The 14,763-nt window shown below is 45.2% G+C and overlaps 1 protein-coding gene across 3 annotated transcripts in view; it reads right to left on the bottom strand.

Moving 5' to 3' along the window:
- LPIN1 (lipin 1) overlaps positions 1-13,902 on the bottom strand; it is a 49,446-nt gene extending 35,544 nt beyond the window's left edge. Inside the window, exons 1-6 of one of the 3 annotated variants that reach the window (XM_068984650.1) lie at positions 13,699-13,899; positions 12,809-12,904; positions 9,674-9,981; positions 6,758-6,883; positions 4,536-4,640; positions 852-981 (exon numbers count right to left, since the gene is read on the bottom strand). In XM_068984650.1, coding sequence (XP_068840751.1) covers positions 852-981; positions 4,536-4,640; positions 6,758-6,883; positions 9,674-9,981; positions 12,809-12,904; positions 13,699-13,890 — 957 coding nt within the window. In that variant the 5' untranslated portion in view covers positions 13,891-13,899. Of the gene's footprint in view, positions 1-851; positions 982-4,535; positions 4,641-6,757; positions 6,884-9,673; positions 9,982-12,808; positions 12,905-13,698 lie in introns of all 3 variants that reach the window. The other 2 variants (XM_068984724.1, XM_068984583.1) reach the window with 2 other exon arrangements.
- Between the last annotated feature and the right edge of the window lie 861 nt (positions 13,903-14,763).

Here is a 14,763-nt window from a genome sequence, read left to right as displayed (position 1 = left end):
TAGTCCTGGTCTGGATGCAGGTCACGTGGACACATTCACCTGTGTGAAGTGTGTGAAGTGAAGATGTTTCAGTCTTGGCACTCAGGATCTGGGTGTTTCTCTGCATGTGTGTTACAGTTCAATGAAGTCCACCCCCAAAACGTGAGTGAACAAGGGCAGATTTGGTGGCTGGTTCCCATGAGTGGGAAAAGGGCATTTCTGACGTTAACTCTCCAAGGAATTTCCAGTTATGGAAAAGATTTATCCAAACAGAAATCAAAACGCAGCTTGTGGGCTGGAAAGCGGGGAGCGAGTATGCATTTCTGCATCTGATCCTACAGCTTCGAGCACAGAAGAAAACGATGCAGTAGTGGATCTGTGGCCGGAACTGTTTTGCCAAAGTGATGGGTTTGCACATTTGTGCCATTTCTCCAGCAACAGATGACATGCATTTGTAAAGATGGCTGGCTGGGTCAGCACGACCGCTTATAGGCAGGGAAATCAGCATTTTCCATGAAAGCTAAATATAACCTAGAAAGGCAATGAACCCACAGCTTCAGCCTCAGCAGACCTACTCTCCAAAGAGCTGTCTCTTTATCACACAAATGCTTTCAGTCTTCACTTACTCACTCATTTATTTATTCACATCACAAAGATTTACTGGGGATATAAGAGGTGGTATCATCTTCTAAGGGTGTTACAGTATTTACAGATACCCAGCTTGAAATACCAGAATATAGTTTGAGATTCTTATAACAAATTGGAATATGAAATAAAATTTCTTGAAAGAAAAGATTGTGACCATTTCATGTCTTCAGAAACTACCTTTGATGGATGGCAGAAATGAGGAAGGAAAAAAAAAAAAAACCTACCTTTGTGGCTTGGGGCAGTTCTCCCCAGAGCCAGAGCATTTCTAGATTATTCTTCTGAATTGTCCTATCCGCAGATTTGCTGACCAGTTCTGAATCACTTTTAGGTGTTGAGGGTCGGGAAACTGAAGGACTTAAGGAAACACAAATGGAAGATTAAAGTGGGAAGAGAAACTTTGGAAATGTTTTTGTGCCCAGCATTCTATGGTTCAGAGAACCTAGAAAATGGCCCCAACGCACCACGGCCTTGTGACCACAGCTTTGTGACTATCCCCTCTGTGGCCACCAGGAGTGGACAGAACACGCACCCGGGAGAAGGCATTCCCCATTTGAGTAACCTTGTCCCAGCCTGCTGCCAAATTCCAAGTAAAGATGAGAAGTAGCATTTAAAAGGGGGGAATGGAGAAAAAGAGATGAAATGGAAAAGGGAAGAAAAACATTTGCTGCCATCTTTGCAGGCCTCTCTCTGACCTCAAGGCTCCTGGCAAGCCCAATTTTCAAACCAAACTCCTCAACTCTCACGCAGCTGCAAATAGGTCCGGGCCATCTTGGACATGCACCCATCACATCCTATATTGAAGATATTTATACATCTGCACCGGCTTTGAAAACAAAGAAGTGGATCATGTGTCAACTTTACCACAAATGCTGGATGCCACCAGTAACTCACTAACGTGCAGGGCTCTCTGAGCTGAGATTCTGCAAAATATCTTATCTTCAAGAAATACTTCCCAGATTCCTATTTGCTAAAACTCTTCCTACAACAACACAGCACGAAGCTTAATTCTCAAACGAGCTTTTAAGTGGTTGTGACTTGCATTCGGGTCTCCACTTTTTCTATATTTTTCTCTCCTGAGACCCGAGCTGTCTTACTTCTCTCCAACTACAGAAACCATCGATTTAGGTACAAAATTCTTGGAGCCTTCTAAACAACATACGGATGAGAAAAAAAGACCCACTTGAATATTTGAGTCTTTGATCTCCTATACCCTTTCCTTTCAGACAACAGTTTTAATGACGTGAGAAACCAAGCCCTGCAATTCTCCTTTTCCACTTTCTCTCACACCTCACATGGGCTCTCTCAAGCCCCTCACATCATGTGCTTGGTCTCACGTATCTGCCTGAGTCAGACATCGGCTCCGAGGGGACAGAACTTGCCTGTCGGAACAAGGTGAGCTCGTAGATGAACCACAGCTTGTCTCAGACAGATGAGGACCCTTAATGGCTAAACTGACGCTGGCTGTCTTTAGTCCAGCCTTTCAGACAAATAGATTCAATGCTCCTCTGCATCATTTCACACTGAAGTAGACACAGGCTGGTCCCTCCTCCCTTGGCATCCGCACCCTCCATCCATGGAAAGGCATGTGGCAGCCTTCAGGCTTGATGCGGCCAGTCTGCCACATTGAGGCAGGAGGAGCCTGAGATCGCATACTGTGGTGTGTAACCAAGGGGACACCTCTACACACACACACACACACACACAGTATGCCCTTCAGAAAGCTGACCCCTGAGAAGGAACTCTGGGCCCTCCAGACATCTGAGAGAGAAAGTGTGTATCACCTCCTTGCTCTTGCTTCCTCCAGTTTCCTAATTCTGCTTTTCCCTGAAGGGCAAGGCTCTTCTGGCACCGAGGTGTCCAGAATTACATGTTTAGGACCATGAAATGTGCAAAGAGAGCATTGCGGCCTCCAGCAAGGGGCCCTTGTGCCGACAGTTCTGACCTGGATGATTCTCCAGAGGCATCAAGGGGGAAACCCATCATAACTGGCTTCCTGCCCTCATCAGCGCAGCACCCAAACCTCAAACTGTTTGCTTAAAGGGAACATATTTTTTTATTTTGCTATAACAATTCTCTGGAACAGTATCCACTGCACTAAAGGAAAGCCCTCTAGACTGAGCCTGCTCTGGAGCCAAGTGTCAGCAAACTTCCTCTACAAGAGGCCAGACAGCAAGTACTCCAGGCTCTGGGAGTGTTGTGGTCTTTGTGGCAACAACTTGAGCCTGCCCTTGTGGTGGAAATGCAGCCACAAACAGTATGTGGACAAATTGGCTGTGCCCCATAAAACTTTACAGAAACAGAGGGTGGGCCAGACTGGGGCCACAGGCTATAGTTTATGGATCCCTGCTCTAGGAGAATGTAAACACTGAACACAGGTCTCCATCACCCTGCCCAAATCCAGAATCCTTAACATCTGATCCTGTGATGAAAGCTACAAGCCATCGAGATGCTGAGGTGGGCAAATTCAGATTCACAAAGGACCGAGCCCTGTGTGATCCATACGCCGGGCGCACAACCCCTCAGTCACGTGCCCTCAGCCACACCAGCCCCACAGAAGGATGCTGCACCCAAATACACACGCACCATCTGTGCTGAGTGTTGAGGGAATTCAGACAGATGGGACATAAACGAGGGAAAAGACTCCTGACACTTGAGTGTGACTGATGAGAAAGAGGATTCCAAAATTGCCCATTATCAAATATGAGACTTTCAAGATCAAAGGTTGTTCAAAAAAGTAAGCTTCAAGGTCACACTGACCAATCTGTATCAATAATGCATTTACTAGCCATAATTGCTATTGGCATTTTTTGCTGAAATCCCATTTAGGCACATCAGTTATATAACTGCTCACAACTTAGCTGACCTCATTTTAAAATGGCCTTTGTTCTGCACCCATAACCTGGGAGGGAAGTATTAAATATATCCCAAGACTTGGTTCTTCAAAAAGAAAAACAGTTTCCCAGGCAGAAGTTAATCACAGCTTCACTGCTCAAGTTTTTTACAAAGGAGGCAGGTCAAAGTGTGGGCAATTCCAAGGGATGGAGGCAGGAACCTATGGCTTCTGCATCAAATGAAAACTCGTCTAGGATTCTGAACCTTCTGGTCCATCCTACACTAACCTAGGATTCTGAACCTTCTGGTCCATCCTATGCTAACCTAGGCATTCTGAACCTTCTGGTCCATCCTATGCTACTCTCCACAATTCTATTCTACAAATACTGTGGACACATCTGATCATATTACTCAGAAAGTCTATAAGCTCTTTACTGAGTTGCAATAACTCTCCTTATGCTTAAATGATGGGACTTCCCTAGTGGCTCAGATGGTTAAAAAAAAAATCTGCCTGACATGAAGGAGACTTGGGTTCAATCCCTGGATTGGGAAGATCCCCTCAAGAAGGGATGGTAACCCACTGCAGTATTCTTGCCTGGAGAGCTACAGTCCATGGGGTCACAGTTGGACACGACTGGGTGACTAAATGGGCAGGCAGACATGCTTAAGTGATATCTGAAAAAAGTTTTGTAAACTTATCTGTTGAACAACCCCAGACACAAAGATCATATTCGCAATTTTCAATTCCTTATTCTATTTTTCAAAGCACATCACAAAATTAGAAAGGACTCTATGCTTAACCCTAATTTCCAGAGTCAAACTTAGTACTTTTAAAAAATATAACCATCTACAAGTGCTTAAAATGAAAGGAAAAGAAATAATCTATATGTATTTGCTTCATAAGTAATTTGGTTAGTGGATAAATAAATTGGTAAGGATTAGATCAAAATTTTCACTTCCAAGAATCTATACAGATTCTCCACATAAGTAATTTGGTTAATGGCAAAACTTACTTATTTATAAGAGTTAAAGTTTTTATTATAAAGACATCCACAGCGGGAAAATAACCCCTCTACCTTTCCGAAGCGTGGAAGTGGGAAGACTGTGGAGGGCAAGAGCTAGAAAGACCGCCCTCGGCCGCAACCGCCAGATGAGGGGGGGGCCTCCTGCAATCTACCAGGCTACAGCATACCATGTGATCCACATTAAAAGAAAGAGAAATCAGAGGTCAATTCAATGAAATAAAATTTCTTATCAGGTATTTGACTGCTCTCACAGTAACAACTGTAAGAAGGTGAAGGTACTTGGGCAGCTGACAATGGCAGAGGACCACATGTTGAAATCACAGAGAAATCAACACAATCTTCTTAACCATGAAAACAGAAAACCGCCAAGACGCCCGTTTCACTTTGTTTCATCCGCAGGCCCATAATGAATTGCTTTTCTTGGGTCAGAGTTCAGTGCCTAATCAAATGACATACTCCAAAATGTTGGGTAATCTGGGCTGGCAATTGTCTCTTAAAAGAAAATACATAAACCCAAGTATAGATATGTGTCTATGTATTCTAATTTGTAATTTCATTTAACCGTGGTCAGATCACCTCACCTGACATGGTTATTATTCTGGACTCATAGAGCAAAACAGAGGAGACAGAGAAATGTATTCAGGATTGTGTTTAAAGGATTTGCTTTAAATGCTTAAAATTAATGTAGAATGTTTGAACAGAGTTTTCTACCTATTAGTCACTTCTAAATATTCCACATAATTTCTTCCTAAAGTACTATGTACTTATGTACTTCCCTCCTTAGGATTATAACTCCACAGACCGTGGGAGAGAATGTATGAGGTTCTAGAACCTGTATAGGTTCTATACCTATACAGTCCAGTAAGACAGCCACAGGTTGCGTGGGGCTATGAGCATTTGATGTGTGACTGGTTCAAACTGAGAGGGTCTGTACATGTTGAGATACACAACTTCAAAGGCTTGTGAAAATGAGAATGTGAAACAGTTCCACAGTGTTTTACAAAACGATGACTTGAAAAAAAAAATCTGATTACTTGAAAATAATTTTTAATAAATACATCATAAATCATCAAAATTCATTTTATCAGTTTCTTTTCACTTTTTAAGGGTGGTTACTAGAAAATTTTAAATTACATATGTATCTAGCATTATGTTTCTACCGGACAGGGCTGGCCTGAGGACGGACAGACCCCTGGGAGAGGACTCCACAGGCCTCCAGTCCCACCCTGGCTGATGTCCACTCATGATCATGTGATGCGTCTGTTTCTCTCCAACCTCAACTTCGACACACAGCGATGACCATGCAGTCTCATTAATGAGATCACTCCAGTCAAACTGGAACTGGGAGACGTGTATACTTCAGGGGGGAAGCCCTGAAGCATGTTCCAGGACGTGGGGGCTCTGACACCAGGAGCAACCCTGACACGTTAGGAGCACGTGTAACCCGAGCAGGTCACTGTCACCTAGACCAGTGCCGCCCATCTCTTCTGCATTCTCGCCAGACCCCTGAGACCTTTCCTTTCCTAAGAGCCCTCCCTCCACCATGAAACTGCAGTGCCCTGAATATACTCCACGTCTGCTTATGTTACTATGCCCCTTTGGAGGTCACATGGCTATTGTAATATCTAAGATTTTTTTTGCCACCCAAGAATGAATTTTTGTCCCAACGGGGGTGATAACCATCCCCACATGCTTCAGATCTGTCCCCTACCCAGTTCTTCTGGAAACTGCTCAGAAGGGCTCACATGTCCTCACAGGCTTCACAGCCTGAAATGTTTTAGAGTCTTCTCTGCACACTGAGCAGCTGTGGTTCTTCAACCTCATCCTGGAAGTCTATGGCCCCTGAGAGTCCATTTCGGGGAAACCAAAATCACTGAGGGCAGCAGGGGAAGACAGCATCATTCTCACAGCCCCAGATGACCTCAGGGCCCCTGATGCAGCTGCCCTGCTCCTGAAATCTCACTTTAGGGATCAGTATCCAAAAAAAGGCTGTCACTGTTTTCTCCCCCTGACAATAAGCTTTATGTAACTTAACACGTGGTTTCCCTTTCATATCTGCAGTTTGATTTTGCTACTAGATAGAAGTTTATGATTTGCCCATGTTCCGTGTTTAATCCTGATCCAAACCTTCTAGCATAAGCTGAATTTGGGGGAGTTCTAATTCTATTCATGTTCTTACATAGATTTCACTGTGAAACATGCCTCCTGTGGCTGACTCGGAATCCTCTGGACCAGGACAGGGAAACACACATGGACACACACCAGACACTCACCTGGCATTGGGTGACCACTCTCTGTCAGAATTAGGGTAAGAGGCTGACTGAGGGTAAGTCATGACAGGGGAATGGCTCTCCTTAGGGACATCTTCTTGGAATGGAGGTATATCATCAGGAAGAGTTCTGGAAAAAGAGAAACAAAAAACAAAAAACATCAAAGTCAAAGAGATTTTACTGATAGATACATAATAAAGGCAAATTTCCATTTCTCCTTATCTCTAATGCTTTGTAGATCAACATGATCTCCTGGTAAAACCCCAGGCATATTCTGGGCAGTAGAAATGAAAAAAGTTACTCAGAGAAACGTTTCGTGTGTTCACGCTTCGGCTGAATTATAACCGGAAAACGATTGTTTAAGAACTTGGACTTAGACAGGGGCCTGATGACCACACTGCTTGTTATCATTTTTTACACTATGTGTGCATGACTTCTCAGTCATTCAGTCATGTCCAGCTCTTTGCGACCCCATGGACTGCAGCCCTCCAGGCTCTTCTATCCATAGGATTCTCCAGACAAGAATACTGGAGTGGGTTGCCATTTCCTCCTCCAGAGGATCTTCCCGACCCAGGGATCAAACTCGCATCTTCTGCGTTGCCAGGAGGATTCTTTACCACTGTCCACCAGGGAAGCCCAGTTACACCGTAGGTCCTACAGATTTATCTTTCACACTTCATCTCGAAAAAGCCTGAGAGGTGGATGGCACCTGAAACTGGTCCCAGAGGTTATAAAACTCTTGCCACCCATGACTGAGCTACCAAATCCCTGAATGGCCAAACGGACACAATGTTTCGTCCAGCACAATAAATAAATGACACAGCCAATCGTGTCTTATACTTGCAAAATGGCTGCAAATCTACCTCCTTTCAGGCACAGCATGCTTTAATAAGAAATACGACTCACTATTTTACCCATGCAGAGGCCACCTGTCTCTGTTTTTGATGTGACCTCAAACATCTGACACTAAACTCTGCAATTAAAAGCCATGCAGGGCAGGTGACTGTAATAAGCCTGACCACCCTCCCATAAAGAAGACTGATGCCAAAGAAGCGATGCTTTCGAACTGCAGTGCTGGAAAAGACTCTTCAGAGGCCCTTGGACAGCAAGGAGATCAAACCAGTCAATCCTAAGGGAAATCAGTTCTGAATATTCATTGGAAGAACTGACGTGGAACCTGAAGCTCCAATACTTTGGCCACCTGATGCAAAGAGCTGACTCACTGGAAAAGACCTTGATGCTGGGAAAGACTGAAGGCGGGAGGAGAAGGGGACAACAGAGGATGAGATGGTTGGATGGCATCACTGACTAAACGGACATGAGTTTGAGCAAACTCTGGGAGATACTGAAGGACTGGGAAGCCTGGCATACTGTAGTCCACAGGGTTGCAAAGAGTCGGAGACAACTGAGCTACTCAACAACCACCACCATCCACTTCTGAGCCCACAGCAAAGCAGAGGCCACAGTCAGGTAAAGCAACATTGCCCACAGGCCTTTACATGTTAGCTAGAAAAACAAAAATTCTAAACAACAAAGCGGGAGGTGAATTCTGTGTTTCTTCTTCCTCCTTTTGTTTTTTAACTGAAGTACAGTTAATTTACAATGTTGGGTCAGGGGCACATGTACACTAAAGTGATTCGGTTATCCATCCTTCACCCTTCTTCTGTGTTAACAAGACACAGAAACAGTCATCATAAATTACATTGAATTGCATAAAAATCTGAAAGAGTTTGGCTTTTAAAACTGGCCCTGTTCACCAAAATAGTAATTCATAGAAATAGAATTTCACCACACTATTAAAAGCAAAGAAAAATAAAACACATGTCCAACTCAACTTTGGGCCTCATGAAAACTGAAAAGGAAAAGTCTGCTTGTGGATAAACTGATCATGTTCTAGATTCATTTATGGCCCTCAGTCTATCACAGGTCAGCCCCCGGCTATCAATTGGTCCAACTGCCGGGCTCATAGTTGGTGCTCAAGTGAGAATAAGGAGGTTCTGAAACAACAGTTATGTGAATGAAGTGTTCACTTCCTGAGCTCCCGTTTCTTGGTTCTGATCTGGAAGGCTGGAGTTATCACCAAGGCTATTATCAATCCTGTCTCGGTTACAATGTCCATCCCATCTTCATGTGACTCTAGAATCGGGCCTGCAGGATTCCAAAATTCAGTCTTTAATGCATTAACAGAAAAATAAGAAATTCTGTGTGTGTGTGTTAGTGGGGGAAACATTTATAAAAATCTTTCTACTGTAAACCCACTCTTGGGCAAATATAAGAGAAGAAAACCATGATTCAAAATGATACCTGCCCCCCAGTGTTCACAGCAGCACTATTTACAACAGCTACAACACCGAAGCAATCTAAAGGTCCATCGACAGATGAACGGATAAAGAAGATGTGGAACCTATATATAGTGGGATAGTACTCAGACTTAAAAGATAATAAAATAATGCCATTTGGAGCAACACAGATGGACCTAGAGATTGTCATACTAAGCCAAACTGAGAAAAACAAGTACCATATGATATCACTTAACATGTGGAATCTTTAGAAGAGAAAAAGATACAAATGAACTTATCTATAAAACAGAAATAGAAGCACAAACATAGAAAACAAACTTATGGTTACCAAAGGGGAAAGCAGGGGAGAGGACTTTGGAATTAACATTTACACGCTATGTGAAACATAGGTAGCTCACAAGGACCTACTACATGGCACAGGGAACTCTACTCAGTATTTTATCATAACTTGTAATGGAAAAGAATCTGAAAAGGAATATATACACATCTAAGTGAATTATTTTGCTGTACATCTGAAACTAACATAACACCGTGAATCAGGGATACATCAATTTAAAAAAACAGGACCATCCGAAACACTGAATTCATCTAGTGCGCCCCTTCTGTCCCCGACACTTACCTACTGCTGTCCAGTGGCTCGGCCTCCTCGTCCGAGCTCATCTCTATGGGGAACATGTCTTCATCCTCGGACGTGTTCATGTTCTCGTCCCTTTTCAGGCTGTCCAGCTGCGACTTCCTCCTCCTCTTCCTGCGCTTCTTCACTAAAGAGCCACTCGACGGGGTCTCACTGGGAGGGGAGACCTGGGCTGACGTGTTGGCGTCCAGGCCTCTTATCCGATCTGCGGAGTTCCTCTTCAGCTGGGACTCCATCCTCGAGGCTCCTTCCGACAGGATTGGGGAGGTGGCCAGGTGCATGGGGATCACCTCCTGAAGGGCAGCAAACATGTCCAAGAAGGAACCAGGTTAGCTGGGGGCGGGTGGTTAAGGGTTGGAACGGTGCTGACAACCCGCCAGCATAAATTCAGGGGTCCAAGCACAGATGGAGGGGTGCAATGAGGAGCGCAGGGCAACCAAATGCAGGATTTGATAGATGGCCATAAAGTCAACTTGTCACTAAATGCCATTTTGTACTGAATCCCGCGTTTTCATGATTGTAAGAAAGCGAAGTAATTTTCAGTCATTTCAGACTACCAAAATTCAACATGGTCTGAAATTTCCAGGGAAAAGAGGAAAAAATCGGCTTGGAGCTATTATAATACCCTGGGAGCTGAATTTAATTTTGTACTCCAGTGTGTGTGTGTAAAAGAGAATGCGTATGTGTATTTTTAATACACACTGAATTAAGATGATGATAATAATTTTTAAAGAAAGTTTTTCTGGTGTAGCCAAATACCAAATAAAATTAAGAGGCTTAGAGAACATCAAATCATGTACTACATGTATAAAATCCACACCTGGAAGGTGAGGCTGAGGCTGGGAAGGGTGGGTAATAGGTCACATCTCCGGGGAGACTGAAAGAAAGCAAAGCCTGGGACGGTTTTGTCCTGAGATTGAAACTGTGGATATTCATTTTAAAGCCTGAAGCTACTCAGAGCCATTCCTTGATAGCCAGGCTATCTTCCCATAAAGGAACCAGTTCAAGAGGATTTTATTGAGGAATCACTGCATCAGATCCCTTCAAAGCGACCTTCTCAGTGAATGAAAGAGTGAAAAGAAATGGTTTATCTTAGAAGAAAACATGCGCTAAACCTTCATGACTTGGAATTTGGCAAAGGATTCTTAGATATGACGACAAAATCATGAGCCACAAGGAAAACGCAGATAAAACGGACTTCATCAAAACTGAAAAGTTTTGTGTTTCAAAGGGCAACATCAAGAAAGTGAAAAGACAGCTCACACCACGGAAGAAAATCTTTACAAATCATCTCTCTTATAAATCATATAAGTCCCTTAACAAGTCATAAGAGGGACTTATTTCTGAACTATATACTGAACTGTTACAGCTCAAATGATAAGACAAATAACCCAATAAAAAAAAATCATCAAAGGATCTGAACAGACACTTCTCCAAAGAATACATACACAAGGTCAATAAGCATGGGAAGAAGTGCTTAACATCATGGCAATAGAGAAATGCAAATCCACACCACAATGAGATACTACTTCACGCCCACTGGGATGGCTAGAATCACAAGGCCAGAGAGAAAGTAACAATGAGGCTACAGAGAGATCGGAACCCTCGTGCACTGCTGATGGGAACAGAAAATGGCGAAGCGGCTTTGGACAACAGCTTGGCAGCTCCTCAGTGTGAAACTCAGTGTTGCTGGAGAAGATTCTTGAGGGTCCCCTGGATAGCAAAGAGATCAAACCAGTCAATTTTAAAGGAAATCAACCCTAAATACTCTTTGGAAGGGCTGATGCTGAAGCCGAAGCTCCAATACTTTGGCCACCTGATGCAAAGAGCTAACTCATTGGAAAGGACCCTGACGCTGGGGGAGATTGAAGGCAGGAGGAGAAGAGGGCGACAGAGGACCAGATGGTTGCATGGCATCATCGATTCAATCGATATGAACTTGGGCAAAATCCAGGAGATGGTGAGGGACAGGGAAGCCTGGCGTGCTGCAGTCCATGGGGTCACAAAGAGTTGCACACGACTTGGCAACTGCACAACAAAAATAAATGACTCAGCAATTCCACTCCCAGGTACAAACTCCCCAAAGTGAAAACATATGCCTATATGAAAACCTGTACACAGCATTATTCACAGCAGCCAAAAGGTAGAAACCAACCCAAGTGTCCACCAACACATGAAAAGAGACTAAACATGGTCTATAGATACAGTGGAGTATTACTCAGCCAAATAAAGGAATGGAGTACGGACACAGACACAATATGGGTGACTCGTGAAATTATTACGGTACATGAAAGAAGCCAGGAGCAAAAGATCACAAACCATGAGATTCTATTCCGATGAAAGCTCAGATTAGGGAGCTCTATAGAGACAGAAAGTAGATTAGTGGTTGCTGAGGGCTCAGGGTAGTGGGGAGATTGGGGTTTAGGGAGAGGGGAGGGGATAGCCTGTCTCTGAGGTGATGAAGAAGCTCTAAAATTAACTGTGTGATCAGTGCAGGTATCTGTGAAAATACAACTGCACACGTGAGATGGATAAATCACACGGTATAAAAATTCTATCTTAATAAAGCTGTTAAACAGTTTTTAATAATAAAAAATTGATGTGATCTGGTCACTCAGCCATTCTAGACTTGACACACAAGTATAATTTGTACACTTTGGATGATGGCTTCAGGCCAGCATCCTTCAGCTCCTCTGTCTCCCTGGAAAATGGAGGAGGCGGGGACCGACGTGTCTTGTGTGGACACACCACACGCCCACCCTGCGGCTCGATCCCTTGGTACAGGGAAAAGCCACTTTCCTCCTCCACCCTCACCCACACAGCAGGCACCTGCACTTCTGCATCTCCCAGAGAAGCGTCCCACAAAGCTCAAAACTAGGAAGTAAGCATCACCACCCAGCTTCCCAGGTGGCTCAGCAGTAAAGAATCCCCCTGCCAAGGCAGGAGACTTGGGTTTGATCCCTGGGTTGGAAGATCCTCTGGAGGAGGAAACGGCCACCCACTCTAGTTTTCTTGCTGGAGAAACCCCACGGACAGAGGAGCCTGGCGGGTCCATGGGGTCACAAAGCGTTAGACACGACTGAATGAGCATACATGCCAGCATCACCCAGCTGTCCTTACCTGATCATTATCAGTCTCTTGAACAAAAAATGCTTCTCCATTATCTCCCAGTTTCATGTGCAAATCCACAGATTCCCCGTTGATTTCTATGTCAACCTGAAGGAAAAACATACTTCACCACGACAGGAAACGTCACAGGGAATGCGCAAGTCTCTACACACTTCAGTTACATACATTCCCAAATATCTCACAGTCCCTAATTTCAACAGGTCAATCTGGTCCATCAAGAAACAGAGTCTAGGGGACCTCTCTGGTGCTCCAGTGGCTAAGACTCCACGCTTCCAGTGCAGGGGCCATGGGTTCGATCCCTGGTCAGGAAACTAAGATCCCATACGTCACATCGTAGCCAAAAAGAAACAGAGTCTACTCCCCCCCTCCATCATCCCCTGGATCCCTGCAGGCTTGTGGCACCAGTGAGTTGAACACAACAGCAGTGACTACTGAAGCTAGTTCGCCTGGCCCCCTCTCTTGCAAGCGGCTCACCCTTGCAGCCAGCCACCACGGTATAATGAAGCCCAGGCCACGTGGAGAGGACAGAGGCATTCTGGACGACAGCCTCAGCTCAGAGTCCAGCTGAGGACCACCCACCCAGTGAGCCAGAGCATCCACGGAGGAGTCCAGCCTCCAACCCCGAGTCTTCAGCTGAGGCCCCAGGCAGCAAAGAGCAGAAACTAGCCAGCCTCCTGCATGCCAGACGCCTCCCCGCTAGAGCTTAATAAATAGTTGCTTTATGCCACTATAAATCTTGGAGAAATTGACACAGTCACAGTTAACGAGAACAGTTGTTAATTGCCAATTTAGGGACCAGCCTTCCCGAAGGAGAGCTAACTGTCAAGGGTCCTCGAGGAGCTCCGGATACATAACGCTGCCCCTGCCCTCAGGCCACTCACCACCTTCTCCCGGGAGCGCAGGACCCCCATCTTCCCGAAGCGCACGTGGAAGGGGGAACACTGCAGGCTCCCGTTGGGCTGGCGGACCACAATGATGTCGATGCATCCCGACAGGGTGGCGGGGTTCAGCCCCTTGTAGAGCTCCTTCACAGTGACGAACACCTGGCCCGCCAGCTGCCCGACGTAGTTCATGGTCTGAGCCTGGGCGACAGAGACACAAGCGAGACACACACGCAATTAATTCAGCTCCAGAGGTGGCTCCGATGGTAAAGGATCTGCCTGCAGTGCAGGAGACCCAGGTTCCACCCCTAGGTCAGGAAGATCCCCTAGGGAAGGACAGCCCACTCCCGTATCCTTGCCTGGAGAATCCCATGGATAGGGAAGCCTGGTGGGCTACTGTCCATGGGGTCACAGAGAATCAGACACAACTGAGCGACTGACATTTTGCCAAGAGCCAGTCAGGATGAACATGTGCGCACCGCACGCCTGACTTCATACCCTGCTCAGGGCATTTTGCCCTACCGGAATGGGACTCCCACGCCTCACTCAGCTACCCCCACCCCAAACCCCAGCCACCCAGCAAGGCTTAGTCTCAGTCGTCCCTGGGCCACTCCTCTCCGAGTCCACGGTACCTGTGACACCGTCCTTACGTTTCTTGCTCTAACTCATGTGCAGGTTTTACAAACCAAATCTCCAGACTCTTGAGAAGAGAGACGGTACGTGAAATCTTTCATATTCCCCACCACATCAAAAAGAGTGAAATGAAAGTCACTCAGTCGTGTCTGACTCTTTGTGAGCCCATGGACTATACAGTCCATGGGATTCTCTAGGCCAGAATACTGGAGTGGGTAGTCTTTCCCTTCTCCAGGGGATCTTCTCAACCCTGGGATCGAACCCAGGTCTCCCACATCGCAAGTGGATTCTTTACCAGCTGAGCCACCAGGGAAGCCCAAAAGAGTAGGTATTTAATAATATTACTAGAGACAAATGACTTTTTTTCCTTGAGAAGGAAAAAAAAAATGACTTTTATTTTGGACAATTTCCACCCTGGGCCTTGCCTGCCTG

This window comes from Capricornis sumatraensis, chromosome 1 (assembly GCF_032405125.1).
Source record: "Capricornis sumatraensis isolate serow.1 chromosome 1, serow.2, whole genome shotgun sequence".
NCBI classification, from domain to species: domain Eukaryota; kingdom Metazoa; phylum Chordata; class Mammalia; order Artiodactyla; family Bovidae; genus Capricornis; species Capricornis sumatraensis.
Note: the sequence above shows the minus strand (reverse complement) of the source record. Positions and strands in the feature narration are given on the sequence as shown.